The following is an 18,631-nucleotide window of genomic DNA, read 5'->3' as shown; positions in this document are numbered from 1 at the left end:
GTTACTCTCCGTCAAAAAGCTCCGTTAACTAGATGATGTGGCAATCCCTACCCCATTAAAATGTCTATTATACACTCAGTTCATCTTTTTTCTTTTTCTTAATTTTTTTTTTATATCTTTTTTTAATTTATTCTCTCTCTCTCTCCCTGTTTTCCTTCTGTTTATCTCTTCTCCCTCCATCCTCGTCATTGCCATTGCCACCTCCACCACCATCACTACCCACGTTGCAGCCAAAGGTTGTTGCGACACCCATTCACGCCACTATCACCCACACTTCCTTTACCCCCCTTTTCTTACTTTTCTCTCTTTCTACCAAAACCCATATATAAACTCTCATAATCCATCCCCATAGATCTCTCCAATCTCCATCTCCGACCTCCCTCGATTGGCAACACTTGCAAACAATACACAAAACATAACTCATCACCGCAGAACAATACACAAAACAAAATTAGCAGTAGGAAGCTTTCAGCTTTCAAAACTTATCCATTCATGTTATGAATCAGAATAGCATACATGCCTATTAAAGGCAAAAATCACAGAGCAACAACCACAGTAAAACACAAAGTTCAAATCGTTGAAACAAAAACAAAAATAGCTAAAAGCTTTCATAATCGTCAGATCAGAGTTGATATTATAGACGACACAATCAAAAATCATAAACACTTTCCATAACCCACCGTTTTTCAAGATCAGGAGAAGACACAGCACGCTCCGCCTCCACGATGCCATTGGGTGTGCTGCGAGTGAAAAAGGGATCATCACCATCTGAGAAGAATTCTGAATCTCTTGAAGTTGTACCGAACCTCTGTCCCGTCGCCCCTCATCCGACCCTCTGTCTCTGCATCAATTTTGGTTGCAGATCTGCAACTATTTCTCACCACAACCCATGGTCGTCGTCCACTCGATCTAGAGCTACAATCTCCTCATCGAGACGTATATATATGTATTCGAACTATGAGGAAGAGAGAGAAGGTTGTACCTTTTGGACGACTCGGTTCAAAACTGAATTGGATCATCCCCAAAATCCAAAATCGAATTGGATCAGCCCCGAAATCCAAACCTGTCCTCTGCTTCACCGACAAGGTCAAGGACTACGATACTCGGTGACCTGCTGACCGAGCCCTTGTTCTTCAATCTTCACGACTTCACTCCGTAGTCCTCACTCCTCAAAGTCTCAGACTCCCTCGACTTCGTCCTTCAGTCCTTCACTCCTCAATAAGCCTTCGTTCTTCACTCGTCAGTCCTCAGCCAAGCCTTTGTTCTTCACTCCTCAGTCCTCAGTCTCTCTCTCTCTCAAGTCTCATCTGAAATTTCATGAACCAATCTGAAATTTCATGAACCCACTTCATTCAACTCAGTACAGGTACGAATTCTTCAAACAAGCAGTCAACCACTTTGAATTTCATATTAAAATTGATGGGTTTTGCTTGAAATTACCTTACCTTTGTGTTTTTGCTTGAAATTGAGGAGCTCAGCCGACAGCCGCTCAAGAAGACAAGCAGATTGGAGACTCGGAGACCGGAGGTCGACGCGGTGGCAGGTGAGTCGGTGTATGCTTTCAGATTTCAGATTTTCAGACTGGAGGTCGTGTGGACATCAGGACATGCCGCGTGTGGCGTGCGTCTGTGACTCTGTGAGTCTTCCTTTGGAAATTGTAATGAAATTGCTTTGCTATTTGATAAATTGATTATGTGGCTTGTTGAGTGTTCATTGTTTGATTATGCGTCTGTGGGTCTTCATTTATATGCTTGGGCTTGTAACGTTTGATTATCAATTATATGAAAGAGTCAAAAGATAGAAATGGTCGAACTGTTAGAGCCTCAGAGGGAATTGTGTTTTGGTCAATCACTAAATTGGATGACTCATGACTATGTTTGGTCAATGGTAGTTGGATAATTATGTTTAGTCCAAAGAAATTACTTTCTTCATCTAATCATCTGTTGTTTTGCATATTATTCTAATATTGATACATATATAATATTATAGGTATTGATTTAAATGACGGATCACCGAAAACCCAAGCGATACAAAAATCTTTTGTCATGGTTTACAAATGATACTCCATCAAGTGGTAGTGGGAGTGAGATTAGGAGTGAGAGTGGGAGTAGAAATGTTATGTCGAATTCTGTGAACGATGTACCTCTAAACTCTTCTCCATCTATTCTAGAAGAATGTCATAATGAAAGAATTGAGAGAGAAGAAAATTTTGATGTTATTTCTCTTGAGCCTGATCCAGGATTACGACGTCCAATATGCAAGTATCCTTTGAATGATCGTGACAGTATTCGAAGAGCTTATGTGGTCTTAGGGCCATATCAACCTCACTTAAGTAGTTATCCATCTTCTTTTGATGGAGGTCAAGGTCAAAAATTTAATTACAAATGGTTCAAAAAGTGGTCTTAGCTTGAGTATTCCATAGAGTTGGACAAAGCATATTGCTTCCCTTGTTTTCTGTTTGATAGTTATCCTTCCCACCATCCGACATTCACTGAGTGTGGGTTTCAAGGTTGGAAGAATGTTATGTCAAAACAATCTGGTCTAGTTAATCACATGGGAGCCATAAATTCTCCACATAATATTGCCATGCACAAGTGGGAGTCACTAAGAAACCCATCTAAGCATATTGAAAGAGTGATTAGCACACAATCATCACAAGAACTAGCAGATAACCGACAACGGCTTATTACTTCTATAGAGAGTGTGAGGTTGTTGGCACACCAAGGATGTGCTTTTAGAGGTCATGATGAATCGGTCGTATCATACAATGCTGGCAATTTCACTGCAGTTGTGAATTCCTTTGGAAGAATGAATATGGAAGTTCACAAAGTCTTACAAAATGCTCCTAGGAATGCCAAGTATACTTCTCCACTTATTCAAAAGCAAATTGCAAATATTCTTGGTAACAAAGTTAGAACTAAGATTCGGGACGAAGTGGGATCGGAGATGCCAAGTTTTGCATCCTTGTTGATGAAGCGGTTGATGTATCTAACAGGGAACAAATGGCAATCATTCTTCGATTTGTTGATTGTGATGGGTTATTAGAGAACGGTTTTCAAAATTATTAGTGTTGCAGACACTTGTTCTCAAACTCTAAAAGATGAGATTTCCAAAGTCCTTACTCAATATGATCTTCAAGTAGAAAATATGTGTGGCCAAGGATATGATGGTGCTAGTAATATGCGAGGTGAATTTAATGGTTTACAAGCTTTGTTTCGTCAAGAGTGTCCATATGCATATTATGTGCATTGCTTTGCTCATCGGTTACAATTAACTTTAAATGGTGCAGCTAAAGGGGTGCATGATATTTGGGAGTTCTTTTCAACTCTAAATTTGATTGTAAATTTTGTTAATTCTTCTGCAAAACGGCATTCAGCATTAAGAGCTATCAGAGAAGAAGAAATTGCATATTTAGTAGCTGCAGGTGCACTTCAGACAGGTAGAGGGGCTAATCAGACTTGCACTTTGCAACGGGCAGGGGCTACTCGTTGGGGTTCACATCTTCGCTCTATTTCAAGTTTGATTAGATTATTTGGAGCTACCAAAACAACTCTTGCAGATTTGGTTGGTAATGGACCAAATACATTACAAGGAGAAGCAAAGAGTGTAGGTAAGGCTATGAAGCGTTTTGCAGAGTTGTGTTTTGCTTGATTTTGATGCATGATGTCATGAGGATTACTGACTTTCTTTTTCAGGCATTGCAAAAAAAAGCCATAGACATCTTGAATGCTCTAAATTTTCTTTCAATAACAAAATCAAAACTTCAAGATATGAGAGAAGATGGTTGGGATGATTTCATTATGAAGGTTGAATCATTTTGTTGTGAGCATGATATTATTATGCCGGATATGTCTGCTCCTTACAAGGAAGGTACAAGGGCTTGTGAACAAGGTATTACAAATGAGCATTATTATCGGGTCCATATACTAAATGTTGTGATAGACTTTCAGTTGGCAGAGCTGGATAGTACATTTACAGATAATTCATTGGAGCTCCTTGTTCTTAGTGCTACATTTGATCCACGTGATAATTTTTTATCATTCAAATCTGAAGATGTTTGCAATCTTGCTTTGAAGTTTTATCCTCAAGATTTTACATCATATGATATGCTTGCTCTAGATATGGAGTGTGGGTTTTTTTGCAACAGATATTCAGAGGGATCCAAGATTTGCCAAGACAACTTCTGTGTCTGATTTATGTAGGCGGTTAGTTGAATCTAGAAAGTCATCATTCTTTCCTATGATTTATAGGTTGATTTGTCTTGTGTTGACTCTGCCAGTTTCTACAGCAACAACAGAGAGAGCATTTTCATCTATGAATATCATAAAAAACAAACTTCGAAATAAGATTGAAGATGAGTTTCTTGATGACTTGATGGTTCTTTACATTGAAAAGCAGTTCGCCGATAGTATTGATAATGATTCTGTGATTGTTGAGTTTGAAGTGAGTGGGCCTCGAAGGGTACGATTCAGTTAGTTTTGGATTTATGCTTGTAACTTTTAATTTACGGGGTTTTGGTTTTACAAGAAAGGTACAAGGGCTTGTGAACAAGGTATTACAAATGAGCATTATTATCGGGTCAATATACTAAATGCTGTGATAGACTTTCAGTTGGCAGAGCTGGATAGTAGATTTACAGATAATTCATTGGAGCTCCTTGTTCTTAGTGCTACATTTGATCCACGTGATAATTTTCGATCATTCAAATCTGAAGATGTTTGCAATCTTGCTTTGAAGTTTTATCCTCAAGATTTTACATCATATGATATGCTTGCTCTAGATATGGAGTGTGGGTTTTTTGTAACAGATATTCAGAGGGATCCAAGATTTGCCAAGACAACTTCTGTGTCTGATTTATGTAGGCGGTTAGTTGAATCTAGAAAGTCATCATTCTTTCCTATGATTTATAGGTTGATTTGTCTTGTGTTGACTCTGCCAGTTTCTACAGCAACAACAGAGAGAGCATTTTCATCTATGAATATCATAAAAAATAAACTTCGAAATAAGATTGAAGATGAGTTTCTTGATGACTTGATAGTTCATTACATTGAAAAGGAGTTCGCCGATAGTATTGATAATGATTCTGTGATTGCTGAGTTTGAAGTAAGTGGGCCTCGGAGGGTACGATTCAGTTAGCTTTGGATTTATGCTTGTAACTTTTAATTTACGGGGTTTTGGTTTTATGTCCCCCCCGGTTGTATGTTTTGAATGATAAAAATAAAGGCGTGAGGATGAGCCTCCCACTGGATTCCAAACCTCAAAAAAATAGAAGTTCGCAAAATTTTTATGTACTAAAAATTAGCCTAACCCATTTTTAGATCCTGGTTCCGCCACTGTTCACCACCGGAGTTGTGTTCCTCTCTTCTTTGATGTTCCAAGGTCACTAACCATGTACATCGGATCGATATGTGGATGGAGAAAGTATAATTAAAAAATCTTGGCACAAAAATAAACTTTTCATCTCTTATTCATATTTGAACTACGCGCCAGAAAAGTTAAAGTCGAACTAAAGACAACATCAATGTCATCAGTTTCACCCTGTGATGATTAAGCGGCGGCTTCAACGATTGGACTGATGTGATTTAAAAGTAAGTAACGAGGTCTGTACATAGAATAGTTTCTTGGGCAAATTACCAACAACTACAATTCCCTGGGAGTAGTTCCCATGCGGCCAAACTTTTCCTATAAAGACGAAAAAGGTATTACAAGTGCTATTTATTCCTTAGTTTTCTATTTACTTGTTGACTTTTAGAAACAACCTTCGTTTCAAGCTTTTAGAAAAAAACAAAACTAGCCTTCAACATGCCAACGTTTTTCACCTAACGGCTCCCTGCCTAACGGTTACTTTAACAGGCGGAATCACTGCTGCTTGTCTTAATCCTAGGTTTAAAACTGGGTTTTTTCTTTCTGGTAAACAATAGATCGAAAACTTCAGAATTTAGCAAGATAGACAGGATGTAAATAATAGACAGATAGGTTTAATAAGATGCTATAAACATAACTAAAAAATTGATAAAACAGATGGGCATCTGATTTTATTTATTCAAATATAAATACATGCTAGATATTCAGAGCCTCATCCTCAGGTAAACAGCTAAAGGCTGTTTAGCTATCCATAAGAATGAGAACAGGTACTTACTTGTACTGAGAGCACACTACTTCACAAACAGGAAGGGAAGCACACTGTTAAACTATTTGAGAGAAGACTCTTCTGCTCAATTTTTTTTTATCTAGAACTGATATGGCAATTTTCTAATGAATTACAAATGAAACTAAAGCTCCTTATATAGGGAGCGGAATTCAAACCTGAATTCAAATTAACAAAATGTACAGAACAACTCCGTGATTTCTGCTTTCCTGAGTGCTCCTGTTGGTGGAGGTCGGTCGGGGAAAAGCAGATTCCTTTAGGTTAAATGTTTTTCACCTTCTTCTTTTTGAAAAGCAAAACGACCTTTGGGAAAAGTCTAAAAGTGCTTTCGGTGTTTTCTACACCTGCTGCTTCACATGTTCTCGTCTGTTTCTGAATTATGACCAAAGACAAAGGAGTTGTTGTCTGTCTGGGCCATTCTGACTGTTGTGGCGTTGTCTTCGACATCGGTATCAACATACATCTTGTAGTGGTTGTCATTTTCAAGTTTTTCCACCCATTGCATGCATGTCATTGTCGAGTCTATCTCTTTTCTTGTGAGAGATAGGAACATGTCACTGCTGACTATGTCAGGATGATCGTAAGCAGTGATAATAGTTTTTTCTCCTACTGCCAGGAAGGTATTGTTAATATCTTCAGAGATGATCTTCTTGATATATTCTAGGGCCATGGCTTTCATCCAAGGGATGCTTGAGTTTGGTTGGCCATTGTATCCAACACAGGCAGGCTGAAGGTATTGTCTTTGGATAATTCTCACATAATGATACGGAGAAATATATTCAACCTCACCATTTGCCTTCTTGATCCATTCTGGAGGGGTGGATCTGAACTTCAGACGAAGCGTACAGTCATTTTTCCTTATATTTTTGACTGTGTTGACAAGGATTGGAGGCAAGCCTTTCAGATCATCATTAGATTTAGTCCACAGATTATGGACAAAACCATTTTCAACAAGCCAAAGCTTGTGTTCTTGCGGATGTTCACTCTGAACATTTACCAGGTATCTTCCAACATAAGGTCCTGCAATGATAAAGAGAGTTGGAGGAATTCGATCTTCAGAATTATGACTTCCAATCAGACAATGGAATTCATGCCAGTCTAATTCTTTGAGTGCTATGACAGGGACCCTAGCACTTTCAGGATCTTCTAGGAAGTGAATTTTTTCTTTCTTGACAGCACTCTGCTGTAATTCTTCGAACTGTAGTCTTGCATTCTCGTAAAGTTCTTCAGCTAATGCAAAGAGAGCTGGAAACATTAGACCACTGCTTCTTTCCTGAAAGGCAAATAAAAGATTATCCAGAATTGCCTTTAGGTGGTAAGCTAATCTCCTGCCAGTTCTGAACACAGGAGTATCGAAAGTTCGAAGTTCATAATTGAAAACATTTATTACTCCAGTCGGAGTAGGTTTGCTTTTTGGCAAAGCAACAGCCGTCAACGGTCTTGATGAGCCTTTACCGTCTGCCGTTTGAGACGGGCTAGCCAATCCTTTACCCTGGGATTGATCAGTTGTGGCTAAGCCTTTTGGACTTAGCAAGAATCTCTTGAGGACTTTTTCTTTGGGATCCTCATTGGGTTCATGTTCTTTCCCAGCTCTTCTGCTTCTGGGATTGCGACCTTCGTCGTCGTCATCATTTCTTCTTCTACTGAACATGGCTAATTCTCTTGTTAAGGCGTCTGGAAGATAGTTCTTGTTTCCTGCAATTAATTCAACAACTTAATCATATTGGTTAAGGAATAATTGCCAGTTTGCTAGTCTTCCTCTGTCAGCAGCTTTATCAAGTTTGAAATTTTTGAAATTCTTTACTCTGGCACAATCGGTGCGGACAGTAAAGGGTTTTCCAAAAAAAGCTGGAGAGTTTAAAATTGTTTTCTTAACAGCCAAAATTTCTTTTTCCCCTGTGGGATAATTCAGTTATGCAGGGCTGAACTTGCCACTACAAAATTTACAGGTCTTTTCAAAGTTAGTTCCAAGCGCTCTCGCTAGAACCACACCAGACCAATAATTATCACTCGCATCTGTTTGGAGGATAATTTCATCATTCTCTTCTGGTGGCTGAAGAGGAGGGAGCTTTTTGCAGAGATTTTTTATCTGCTTCACTATTTTTTCATCGTCTTCAGTGAAGTTCCATTTTCTTTTGGAACTTGTTTTAGGAGATAACATTGCTGTTAACCCTGATATTTTAGGGATAAAATCTCTCCCATAATTAATGACACCAAGGAATCTCTCTAGACTCTTAGCATCTGGAATCTTATCTGGGAATTTCCAGATCTTCTCAAGGATATGAGGTTGAAGTTTTATCACTCCATTTTTGATATTTATTCCTAGGAAATCAACTTCATCAAGGATAAAGAAGATTTTCTTTTCACCTAGGATGATTCCATGCTGAACTATCAGCTTTACAACCTCATGGAGGTGTTTCATGCGTTCTTCTCTATTTTTGGAGAAGACCAGAATGTCATCTATGTAGACGACGCAAAACTCCGCAACATGCTTGAAGATGTTATCCATTTTTCTCTGGAAGATCGAGCGAGCTTGCTTTAGACCAAAAGGCATTACTAACCATTCATAATGTCCTTGTGGTGTTCCAAATGCAGTGAGAGGTACACTCTCAGGATGCATCTTGACCTGCCAGAAACCCGACTTTGTATCGAATTTCCAAAAGACTTTAGGTCCTCTGAGCTGGTTAATCAGTACTCTTACTTGAGCAATTTGATAACCGTCTTTGACAGTCTTTTTGTTGACGTCTCTATAGTCAATCACCATTCTAGCTTTTCCTCTTAGTTTTTCTGCATGATTTCTCACGTAGAATGCTGGAGCATGATGAGGGCTAGTGGAAGGTTGAATTAATCTCTTGTCCAGGAGATCTTCGATATCTTTTGTGAATTCTTTTTGGTCTTCCTCTTTGTACTGAGGAATGGCTTTGACATGACAGATAGCATTCATGTCATGTAATTTCAATTCACAGACCACTGGGTCTTTTTCCCAAAACTTCTAAGGGTCTACATCGATGTTCTGCTCGAGTAATTTCTTGATTTTCTCAAGAGTGGGAATTTTCTGAGACTCAAGCTTATTCTGAAAGTGCTTGAGGTTATGCTCTTGAATGAAACTAGCTTCTCCTTCTTCACTAGTTTCTTCTTCTTCTTCGTCAGAAGATTCGTCAACAAGTAATTCTTCTTGTTGCTCTATTTGGAGTATGGGTTCAAATTTGGGTTTGTAGGGGGTAAGATCACCACTATTCTGTTGCGATTTCTGGTATTGTGTAGTAAAGTTTGGACCTACAACACTTTTGGCTTGCGTAAGCCTATCAGCCCAGAATACCCGTTCTCCTTTTCTGAAGCCTATTGCTTCTTCATCCTGAATAAATCTTTGTTGGAGAATGAAATCATTGCCCAACAAGAAATCTGCGCCTTGGCCTTCAGATTGCCAGACGTTATGGATGGTAAATGTTCCTCCACCAATGGTGATGTGAACATTTTTTGCTACTCTATTCATGGTGAGATGGCTACCATCAAAAGTAACATTAGTAGCTATTTTCTTTTCTTCTTTCCAGAATTTTTCTGGAATTGCAAATCTCTTTGCAACTGTAAATCCTGATCCATTATCTACAAAGGCATGTAGATGGTATTTTTTGTGATCAGGGAATTTTAGTCCAATCTTTATGCAGTTACTGTATCTACTCGTAGAGACGACTTTCGATTGTTGAAGCTCATTTTCTTGAGCTTGTTCCTTGGGAATGAATGGTTTACATTCTTCTGGAACAATTTCTGGTGGTTCAACCAGTTCAAAGTTTTCATCGGTTTTATCTTCTTCGATGATTTCTTCCTTTATTTTTGAAGAAGATGGTTCCATGATTTTTCGGAACAAAGTTTCCACTTCCTTCTCTTTTTGGTCATAGAAATATTCTTCATATTCTTGTTCAACCAATTGGCTGACAAGGCCATTTTTGGTTTTTCTTCTTGCTTCAGCTATGAAGCATTCTTTGTGATAAGTCTTTTTTGACTCTTCACAGAACATAGGGAGACCATTCTTTTCATGACATAAGCAGTAGTCACAAACGAATGTACCAGGGTTTACCTGATAAGAAGACATTAAAGATTCTGTCTTACTTTCTTCCCAGTTTTTGATTTTTAAAACGTTCATTTGTCTGGATTCGAAGTACTCTACTTCAGAATCTGTCTCAGACTCAGATGAATCTTCTTCTTCAGACCAGGCAGAATAAACTGACCTGTCGTCTTCTTCATCATCAGAATAGGCTATTTCGTTGCCTTTCATATTTGCTGATTCTACTATATGCTCATATTCTTCAAAGAGAGCCTTAGTAGAAGATTTTTTACCCTTTTCCGGGCATTCATTGGCATAGTGCCCTTCAGCTTTACATAACCAACATCTGCAAGCTTTCTTGCTTGGTTGTTTCCGTTGATGAGTATTCTTCTTTTTGAAGAATTTCTTTTTTGGATCTTCATCCTGTTGTTTCTTGTAATTGGAACTTTTCTTGAATTTCCAATTTTTTCTTTGATTACTCTTTTTGAATTTTTTAGAGTAATATTTTCCTTTCTTCTTTCTGTACAACTTGGATTCATGACATCCCCAATTTGTTGGTATATCCAATATTCCGTAACAGAAATTTTCAACTCCTTTGAGTTGTTTCTTGGCCATCTTTGCTCTTGAGTTTCTTTCGGCTTTTCATACCGAATACTAGTAGAACTTGTTGAGGGATCCAGAAAATTCATGTTTGGAACAGGATTCTTTTCCGATCTTTCTAATGGTTTGAATCCATTAGTCTTCTTTGGTTTTACTGTAGGCACTTTCTTGTCCTTCAGTATGTTTTTCATGGAATCCAGCGTTTTTTGCTGTTCATTGATTTTTCTACTAACACTTGTTAGTTTTTCTTCTTCTGTTTTTGGAAGCTCTTTGATATAATCCAGTTTGTTTTCCAATTTTTCTAATTGGTGGATTATAACAGGAATTTTTTCTAGATGTTCTTGATATCTAGATAATTCTTTCTGCAGGATCTGATATTTTTCATCAGAAGATGTTAATAGAGAATTCAGTCTCTCTATTATTTGTGATGACCCGGAAGTTCGTATTTATTTTCCGTGGATTTTCTGGAATCTAAATTGTGGTTATTGAACAATTTCGTGGCTCGTGGATGGAGCGGAAGTATTTCGGGCGAATTTTTATTCGAAAAGTATTACTTTAGGGGGGGCTCAAGGTTGACTTTTGATATGTTGGGTATCTCCGAAAACTTCCTTCACGAAAGTTGTAGAGCGCGTCGATACGAGTTCGTGGATATGTGGAACGTGGAAATCGGAGTGCGTATGAAGAAGTTATGGCCATTGGAAGAAGTTTCCATTTTGGTATAAATAGAAGTTTCCCAAGTTGGAAACTTACTATTTTCATTATTTCCATTTCCGGAAGGTTTCCTTTCTCTCTCTTCTCTCTCGGCTGCACCTTCAGAATCGAAGAAACCCGTCTAACCCGACCCGCACCCGACTTTTCCGGCGAACAGCGGCGGTCTCCAGCGACAAAACTTTCCAGATGGGATCGTCTCCTCCGTCTAGTCGTCCCTCTGGTGTCCTCTAGCGCCGATTCTCCTCCAAGGCGCTGCAAGGCGGTGCAGTTTGAGGATTTCGGACCCGATCGAAAATCCTTGTTCCGACGTCGGCGGGGCTTCTAGCTGGGCTTGGGGAACTCAGAGCAGCCTCCTTGATTGATCCTTGGTGGTTGTTTGGATCTATTCACGTAAAACTTGGTTCAACTCAGCTTGGATTACTGTTCACGGCTTGTGAGGTAGTTTTCGACCCTTTATGCTTGTTTTTTGACTTTGAGCTGTTCTTGAAGATTCACAAGCATGCTTAGATGAAACTTTTTCATGTTGGGAGTTTTGTGAAATAATGAGTTTTGGCCGGCGGCGGTGCACCACCGCCTGTGGCGGCGTTCCGGCGGTGTAGGGAGCTATTTCTGGTATTATATATGTTCTACTCGTTGATACGAGCGTTTCGATATATAATACGCAAATTTTGGAGTTCATATGGAATTGTTATGATTTTCACCGTTTCATTTCGGTGAATTTATTCAATCCGTGAGGATTTGAGCAATCGGATCGATTTGTGGTTTGGACACATCGATCGTGGACGTATTCCAGAGGCTTTGGGAGGTCTCGGATGTGGTTTTGCCTCGATTGGCACCACTTTAGAAATTTTGGTTCGATTTAGGGTTTCGAACGTTATTCCTTATGATTCGTTGACTGAATCAGAGCTGTGTTTCCTTAGGTACTTGGCGAAGTATTTGGACGGTTATTTAGTGGATTGGCTTATTTGTTCTGTATTGAAGACGCAGCGGGAGTTTCGAGGTGAATAATCTCACAAGGTTCATTTTGGAACGGAACACCTTATCGTTTTGTGTGAGTTATTGATTTAACTGCAAACTATATGTTTTAGTGGGTTGTGGATTTATGAAAACAATAGGCATGAATGATGCGTTTTATTGTTTTGGGTTGTGGCGTTTGGAAAACAAATGACTTGGAATTGTTGATTCGATTTGTTTTGAAAAGCGTTGAGATTTGTGTATGAAAACAATATGCATGAAATGATGCTTTGTATTGTTTTGTGGCTTTTCGGAAAACAATGATTATGGAAATGTTGATTTCGATTGTTTTCAAAAGCGTTGAGATTTGTGTAATGATTTTGAGTCCAATGCGACTGCTTAATGATTTGCTCCAAGGGACTGTGCGGCCCGAGGATCGAAGGTCTATGACCTTGGGCAGAATATTAGGTAATCACGTCTTTGGCCGGACGAGTGGTTATGTTTCAGTTAGAGCTCTAGTCTGTCTGCCATATAGGTAATTCATGGGGTAACGGGAATTGGTTATTGATAACTCATGACATTACGTGTTTTTAGGGAACAAGGTGTGAGTTTCTTCCTTATTAACGGTTTTTAAGGGGACAAGGTGCAAGTTGTTTTCCTTATTAACGATATGGTACGATTTGGTACGATTGATAGAAATCAAGGTGTGAGTTGTTTTCTATGTTATTTTGATAGAATTCAAGTGTGAGTTGTTTTCTATGGTACGTTATGGTACGATTGATAGAAATCAAGGAGTGAGTTGCTTTCTATGTTATTTTGATAGAATTCAAGGTGTGAGTTGTTTTCTATGTTTCGTTTTAAAAGAAACCAAGGAGTGAGTTGCTTTCTTTTATTTCGATTTGAAGGAAAATAAAGTGTGAGTTGTTCTCCTTTATTTCGTGTTTTACGGGATTAAAGTGTGTGTGGTTTCTTGATTGAAACGTGACTTGTGCGGACTTTTATCCTGTGATTGGGTGTGAGTTGTTTTGAGAACAATGTTTAAACTGAGATTGTTTGTTTTAATGTAATCTCCTGAACTAAATTCCTATGCAGGGATTACTATGATTTTATCGATTGTTTTAATGTAATCTCTTGAACTAAGTTATATGCAGGGATTACTGCTTTTTGAATCGATTGCTTTAATGTAATCTCCTGAACTAAGTTATATGTAGGGATTACTGCTTTTTGGATTGTTGTTCTGATGTGATCTCCTGAACTAAGTTTCAACACAGGGATTATTGATTTTACTGAATTCGATTTTTAAGTGTGGTTGTGGTTGGGATTTGGTGTGAGTTGTTTCGAGTTACTCATACGGGCTTGCAAAAGCTTACCGGGTTTGTTGTGTGACAACCCGGTGCACCATTCCAAAGGTGTAGGGGTTAATCCTGCAGGGTAGGATAATCGGGGCTGAAGCCGAGGTAGCTTGTTGGCAACAGAACTGGTAGGAAGCAAAATTGATTGGCTTTGCCATTGTTATGACTTCCGTTATGTAGTAAACTCTGAGGAGCTTTTGCGTTTTATCTTGTTGTAGACAATTTAATTCGTAAGCTTATGTAATATATGACTCTGTGGGCGGGTCAATATTGACATAGTGGGTTCAGGGCATCAATATGTATGTTGTATAAAGGGAAAAAGTTTTCCAGGTATTTGGTATTGATGGCTGAATGTTCACGCATGTATAATTATGGGGTTATATATCGATTTTTAATTGTGTTAAAAATCAGGGGCGTGACATTATTAAATCAGACATTGTCCTCATAGGGGATTCCCCTGCTGAGCTCTTTACAAGCTCTGATACCAGTGATTTGCGGATCTAACCAATGCTCAAATAATCAAGAGGTTTTTGTTCCTCCTTGAGAGTATATAAGAGATTTTCAATCTCTTCTTCGATTTTATAAATTCTTTCTTGGATTCTGAAAATAATGTCCCAATAATCTGGAGTTTCTCTTTTCAGATTTTCTCTGAAATTTTTCAACTTTCTTAACTTTTCTCTTTCTGTTCTTAATTCTTTGCTAGTGTTGTTACAGATAGCAACTAACTCAAGTCTGTCAGCAATTGAAATGATGAATAGTAAAACATACTGTTTACCTTGAGAATAGAGGATGAATAATTCTAACAACTGCAGTTATAGTTAAACAAATAAATTCAAGATGGGTCCACCACGTTTCATCAAAGAAAATAATATTAGGTAGGAACAAAACACTTAATAGTACTTAGAACAGAGGAGGAAATTTGAAAAAGAGTAGGAGTATAAAGGTCTCTTCATAATAAAGAGTGAGTTATTGATAAATACTTTTCTGAAAATGTATCTAGTGGTAATTATCTATAATTTCTAATAAGCGGCTTGCTTTTTGTTCATGTGTCTGTACATGGTAATGTTCGGAATTACAAGTGACCACGTAGCAGATCGTTATTTATTTAACAGCTCCCGCTTTCTGACTTCACCTTTTCACACTTCCATTTTCTGGTCCACGATTCTTCACCCACAAAAGTCTTCGACTGAGCTCCCCCTCCTCTGCTTTTAACCCAGTCCCGGAAATGGAATTAGCGTTTAGCTGCTCATCTCTCTCAGGTAAACAGACTCTCTAACCCAACTCGCATAAATTTGCTCTTAATTTCACCTAAAGTCGAATTGGGTTTCCTTCAATTTTGTGAATTTCATAACCATGGATCCACGTTTCTCTGAATTTCCCAATTTCAATGATCAAACCCTTTTGCCTGATATGTTGAGTGAGTACCCAAGTAGTGATTCTTCTCAAGATCTTAGCTTTTTGGACCCAAAACACTGTAACTCTTCATCAAGCTTTAGCCCTGAGGGAGATGATGGTGAGTTTTCTGATAGTGTGCTCAAGTACATAAACCAGGTGCTTATGGAGGAGGACATGGAGTCAAAGCCATGTATGTTCCATGACCCTTTGGCTCTTCAAGCCACTGAGGAGTCTCTTTATGAGGTTATTGGGGGAGGGAAGTACCCAACTTCCCAAGACCAGAACCCTCTTTGTGTTGATCAAAATGTTCAGAGCCCAGATGGCGGTTATTTTTCTGGAAGTTCCAGTGATTCTAGCTCTGGTCCTGGTCCTTCCGTTGACTCTTGCCCGGTCACTGCTCAGTTTGTAGAGACTAGGAGCTCTATATTGCAAAACCCTATTCCTGAAAACTTTGTTTTCCAGTCCCCTTCCAGGGCTAGGTCTCAATCGTCGTCGGATGGGTATGGAAATGGGAATGGGATGGTGGGTTCTTATAGGAGTGAGCTAATGGTTCCTGATGTGCTTAGTAAGAATGAATTGTTAGTGCAGTTTAACCTAGGGGCAGAGGAGGGTAGTAAGTTTCTTCCTAGAGGTCAATTGATTAGTGCGGAGGGCAACAAGATGTATGCTGTGGTGAATAAAAAGGCTGGAGATGTGGTAGTAACAACGCAGAAGAATGGGAGTGAGCAATTTCATGTTGGTTCAAGAGGAAAAAAGAATCATCAAAGGGAAGATATAGATTTGGAGGATGGAAGGAGTAACAAGCAACCAGCAGTTTATATGGACGATGAGGAGGGTGAGCTGTCTGATATTTTTGACAAGGTGTTGCTCTGTAAGCCTTTGGAGAGTAAACACGATGAAGCCAGTCAGAATGGAGCAAACAATGCCCTGCAACAGGATGTTCAATCTGTTGAAATTGGTAATGGGAAGGGTCGCGGCAAGATTCATGGCAACAGGAAGGAAGTGATAGATTTGAGGGCTCTTCTGATTTTATGTGCACAAGCTGTTTCTGTTGATGATCGTGAGACTGCTAGTGAGCTACTAAAGCAGATTATGCAGCACTCTTCCCCATTTGGTGATTGTGCTCAGAGGTTGGCTCATTGCTTTGCAAATGCTCTTGAAGCGAGGTTGGCTGGCACTGGAACTCAAATATATACTGCTTTATCTACTAAACGAATGTCAGCTGCTGATATGCTGAAGTATTACCAAGCTTATATTGCAGCCTGCCCGTTGAATAAGATGTCCTTGATCTTTGCAAACGATATGATTTTAAAAGCTGCTGAGAAAGCAGAAACACTACATATAATAGATTTTGGTATCCTTTATGGTTTTCAATGGCCTGCTTTCATTCATTGCCTCTCAAGAAGACCTGGTGGACCTCCCAAATTACGTATTACAGGGGTAGAGCTTCCCTTAAGTGGTTTTCGACCAGAAGAAAGAGTCCAAGAGACGGGGCATCGCTTGGCAAAGTATTGTAGGCAATTTAATGTTCCCTTTGAGTACTATGCCATAGCCAAAAAATGGGATACTGTCCAATTTGATGACCTCAAAGTTCAAAGAAATGAGGTGCTTGCTGTTAATTGTGTCTGCCGGTTTAAGAACCTCCTTGATGAGACAGTTGTGGTAAACAGTCCAAGGGATACTGTTCTAAATTTAATTAGGAAGTTGAATCCTGATATCTTTGTCCAAAGTGTTGTTAATGGATCCTATCATGCACCCTTCTTTGTTTCACGCTTCCGAGATGCACTATTCCACTTCTCTGCATATTTTGATATGTTTGATAACAATTTGCCTCGTGAAGATCAGATGAGATTGGGGTTTGAGAAAGAGTTTATCGGGCGTGAAGTTCTGAATATAGTAGCTTGTGAGGGCTCAGAAAGAATTGTGAGGCCAGAAACATATAAGCAGTGGCAGGTTCGGAACATGAGGGCTGGGTTCAGACAGCTGCCATTGGACCGTGAAGTCATGAACAAAATAAAGGATAAAGTAAAAACGGGGTGCAGCCCTGATTTTGTGGTTGATGAAGATGGCCGCTGGATGCTGCTGGGATGGAAGGGCAGAATTATGTTTGGTTCTGCCTGTTGGGCACCGTCTAGGACTTGAAATGCATGATTGGTATAATTGACTCGCACAATTTTGGCAAATACAGCTTCTTTCCAACATTAAAGTTAAAAAGTTTAGTGTACAAGAACTTTACTTCAATTGTGGAAACAATGCAGGCGGGCTTAGCAGTTGTTACTTCTCTATCACTGCCTCCATGTTTGAGGACTTGAAAGAGCAGCAACTGTTGTAGTTGTGTGTGCGTGTTTCTTCTTTTCCTTTTTTCGGCCAATTGTTGTACTTGTGTTTGGATATGTTACTATTGTATATTAGTTAACACCATCCCACTGTAGGTTGCTGTATTGTGTTGCTGATTTGTCAAAGTTCTAGTCTGGGGTCCGGATCCTCCCCTGTAAATGTTTTAGATCAGGTGCCTTTTATGCAGCTTCTATATGCAGTGAAAGCTGGTCCAATAGGCTACCGCCTTAAAGTTCTTCCCCTGTAATTTCAAACCGCTGTATATCTTTTGTTTTTGAGAAAAGTGGTTTTCTGATTATGAAGTACTAGTTTACTGTTGAATCTTATATTTGAATTGGCACAAGTTTGATTTGGTGTCTGGTTTTTGTAATACCTCATCTAACTTGTGATAGAAGAAAAGTAAGAAGAGGAAGACAAGAACTAAGAAAAAGTACATAAACAAAGACTTACTTGGATATGACTTGATAGAATCGGCAGTGTTCTTTGAATCGTCAGCACTATTTCTTATGTATCCAATTTACTGATGAACGCAGCCCTTTGAATTTTGCAAGAGACATCGACTGATATAGAAATAGAGTAGTGCCGCAAAGGATGTCATATGTATCTTAGATCCAGAAACGTGTATACTGAGAAGCTAAAGCCTAATCTGACTAGTTGTCCTCATCACAAATTCACAATAGTCTACTCTTTTTTTTTCTTTTTTTGGTTCTTTGGCAAAGCCTCATCACAAGTCTAACATACCATTTGGTCCATTTCTATGATAGAAATCAAGCATTGATAGAACGAAGTCACAAACCAGATATTAGAGGTGACCTCATCAACTCTGACGCAAACTCGATAAGGGCTGTGATGCCATTGATTTTTCTCATGCTCTCCAATGCCTCTAACTGTATGCATGAGGATCTGTGGTACAAATTTTTCTTGTTCTATTTTTTCAATTTCTTTTAGGTGTTGATTTGGTTTAATCGTTCAATTCTCAATTTCTTCATGGTATCAGTGCTACAAAGCTTCTAACGAAGAAGAATCTTTTGTTCCCGTCTCTCCTTCTCCTTCATTCTATGGCTACCATAGACTCATCCCTTCCCGGTCCTA

General features: G+C 39.0%; 2 protein-coding genes and 1 non-coding gene across 3 annotated transcripts; 2 read left to right on the top strand and 1 right to left on the bottom strand.

Moving 5' to 3' along the window:
- Positions 1 to 470: 470 nt before the first annotated feature.
- LOC133734916 (small nucleolar RNA U54) lies at positions 471 to 546 on the bottom strand. The gene has a single exon (XR_009858661.1). It is a non-coding gene; the product is annotated as a small nucleolar RNA U54 (small nucleolar RNA).
- Positions 547 to 2,553: 2,007 nt separating this feature from the next.
- LOC133730402 (uncharacterized) lies at positions 2,554 to 5,136 on the top strand. The gene is made up of 5 exons (XM_062158001.1): positions 2,554 to 2,984; positions 3,069 to 3,606; positions 3,696 to 4,132; positions 4,251 to 4,443; positions 4,528 to 5,136. The coding sequence occupies exons 1-5, from the start codon at positions 2,554 to 2,556 to the stop codon at positions 5,134 to 5,136; spliced, it is 2,208 nt and encodes a 735-aa protein (XP_062013985.1).
- A 9,936-nt stretch (positions 5,137 to 15,072) lies between these two features.
- LOC133731669 (scarecrow-like protein 14) lies at positions 15,073 to 17,837 on the top strand. Its single transcript, XM_062159067.1, has one exon. The coding sequence runs from the start codon at positions 15,161 to 15,163 to the stop codon at positions 17,342 to 17,344; it is 2,184 nt and encodes a 727-aa protein (XP_062015051.1). The 5' UTR covers positions 15,073 to 15,160; the 3' UTR covers positions 17,345 to 17,837.
- Positions 17,838 to 18,631: the final 794 nt, after the last annotated feature.

The sequence above is a fragment of the Rosa rugosa genome, chromosome 2 (assembly GCF_958449725.1).
Source record: "Rosa rugosa chromosome 2, drRosRugo1.1, whole genome shotgun sequence".
Lineage (NCBI taxonomy): Eukaryota > Viridiplantae > Streptophyta > Magnoliopsida > Rosales > Rosaceae > Rosa > Rosa rugosa.
This window is presented reverse-complemented; position numbering and strand designations above follow the sequence as displayed.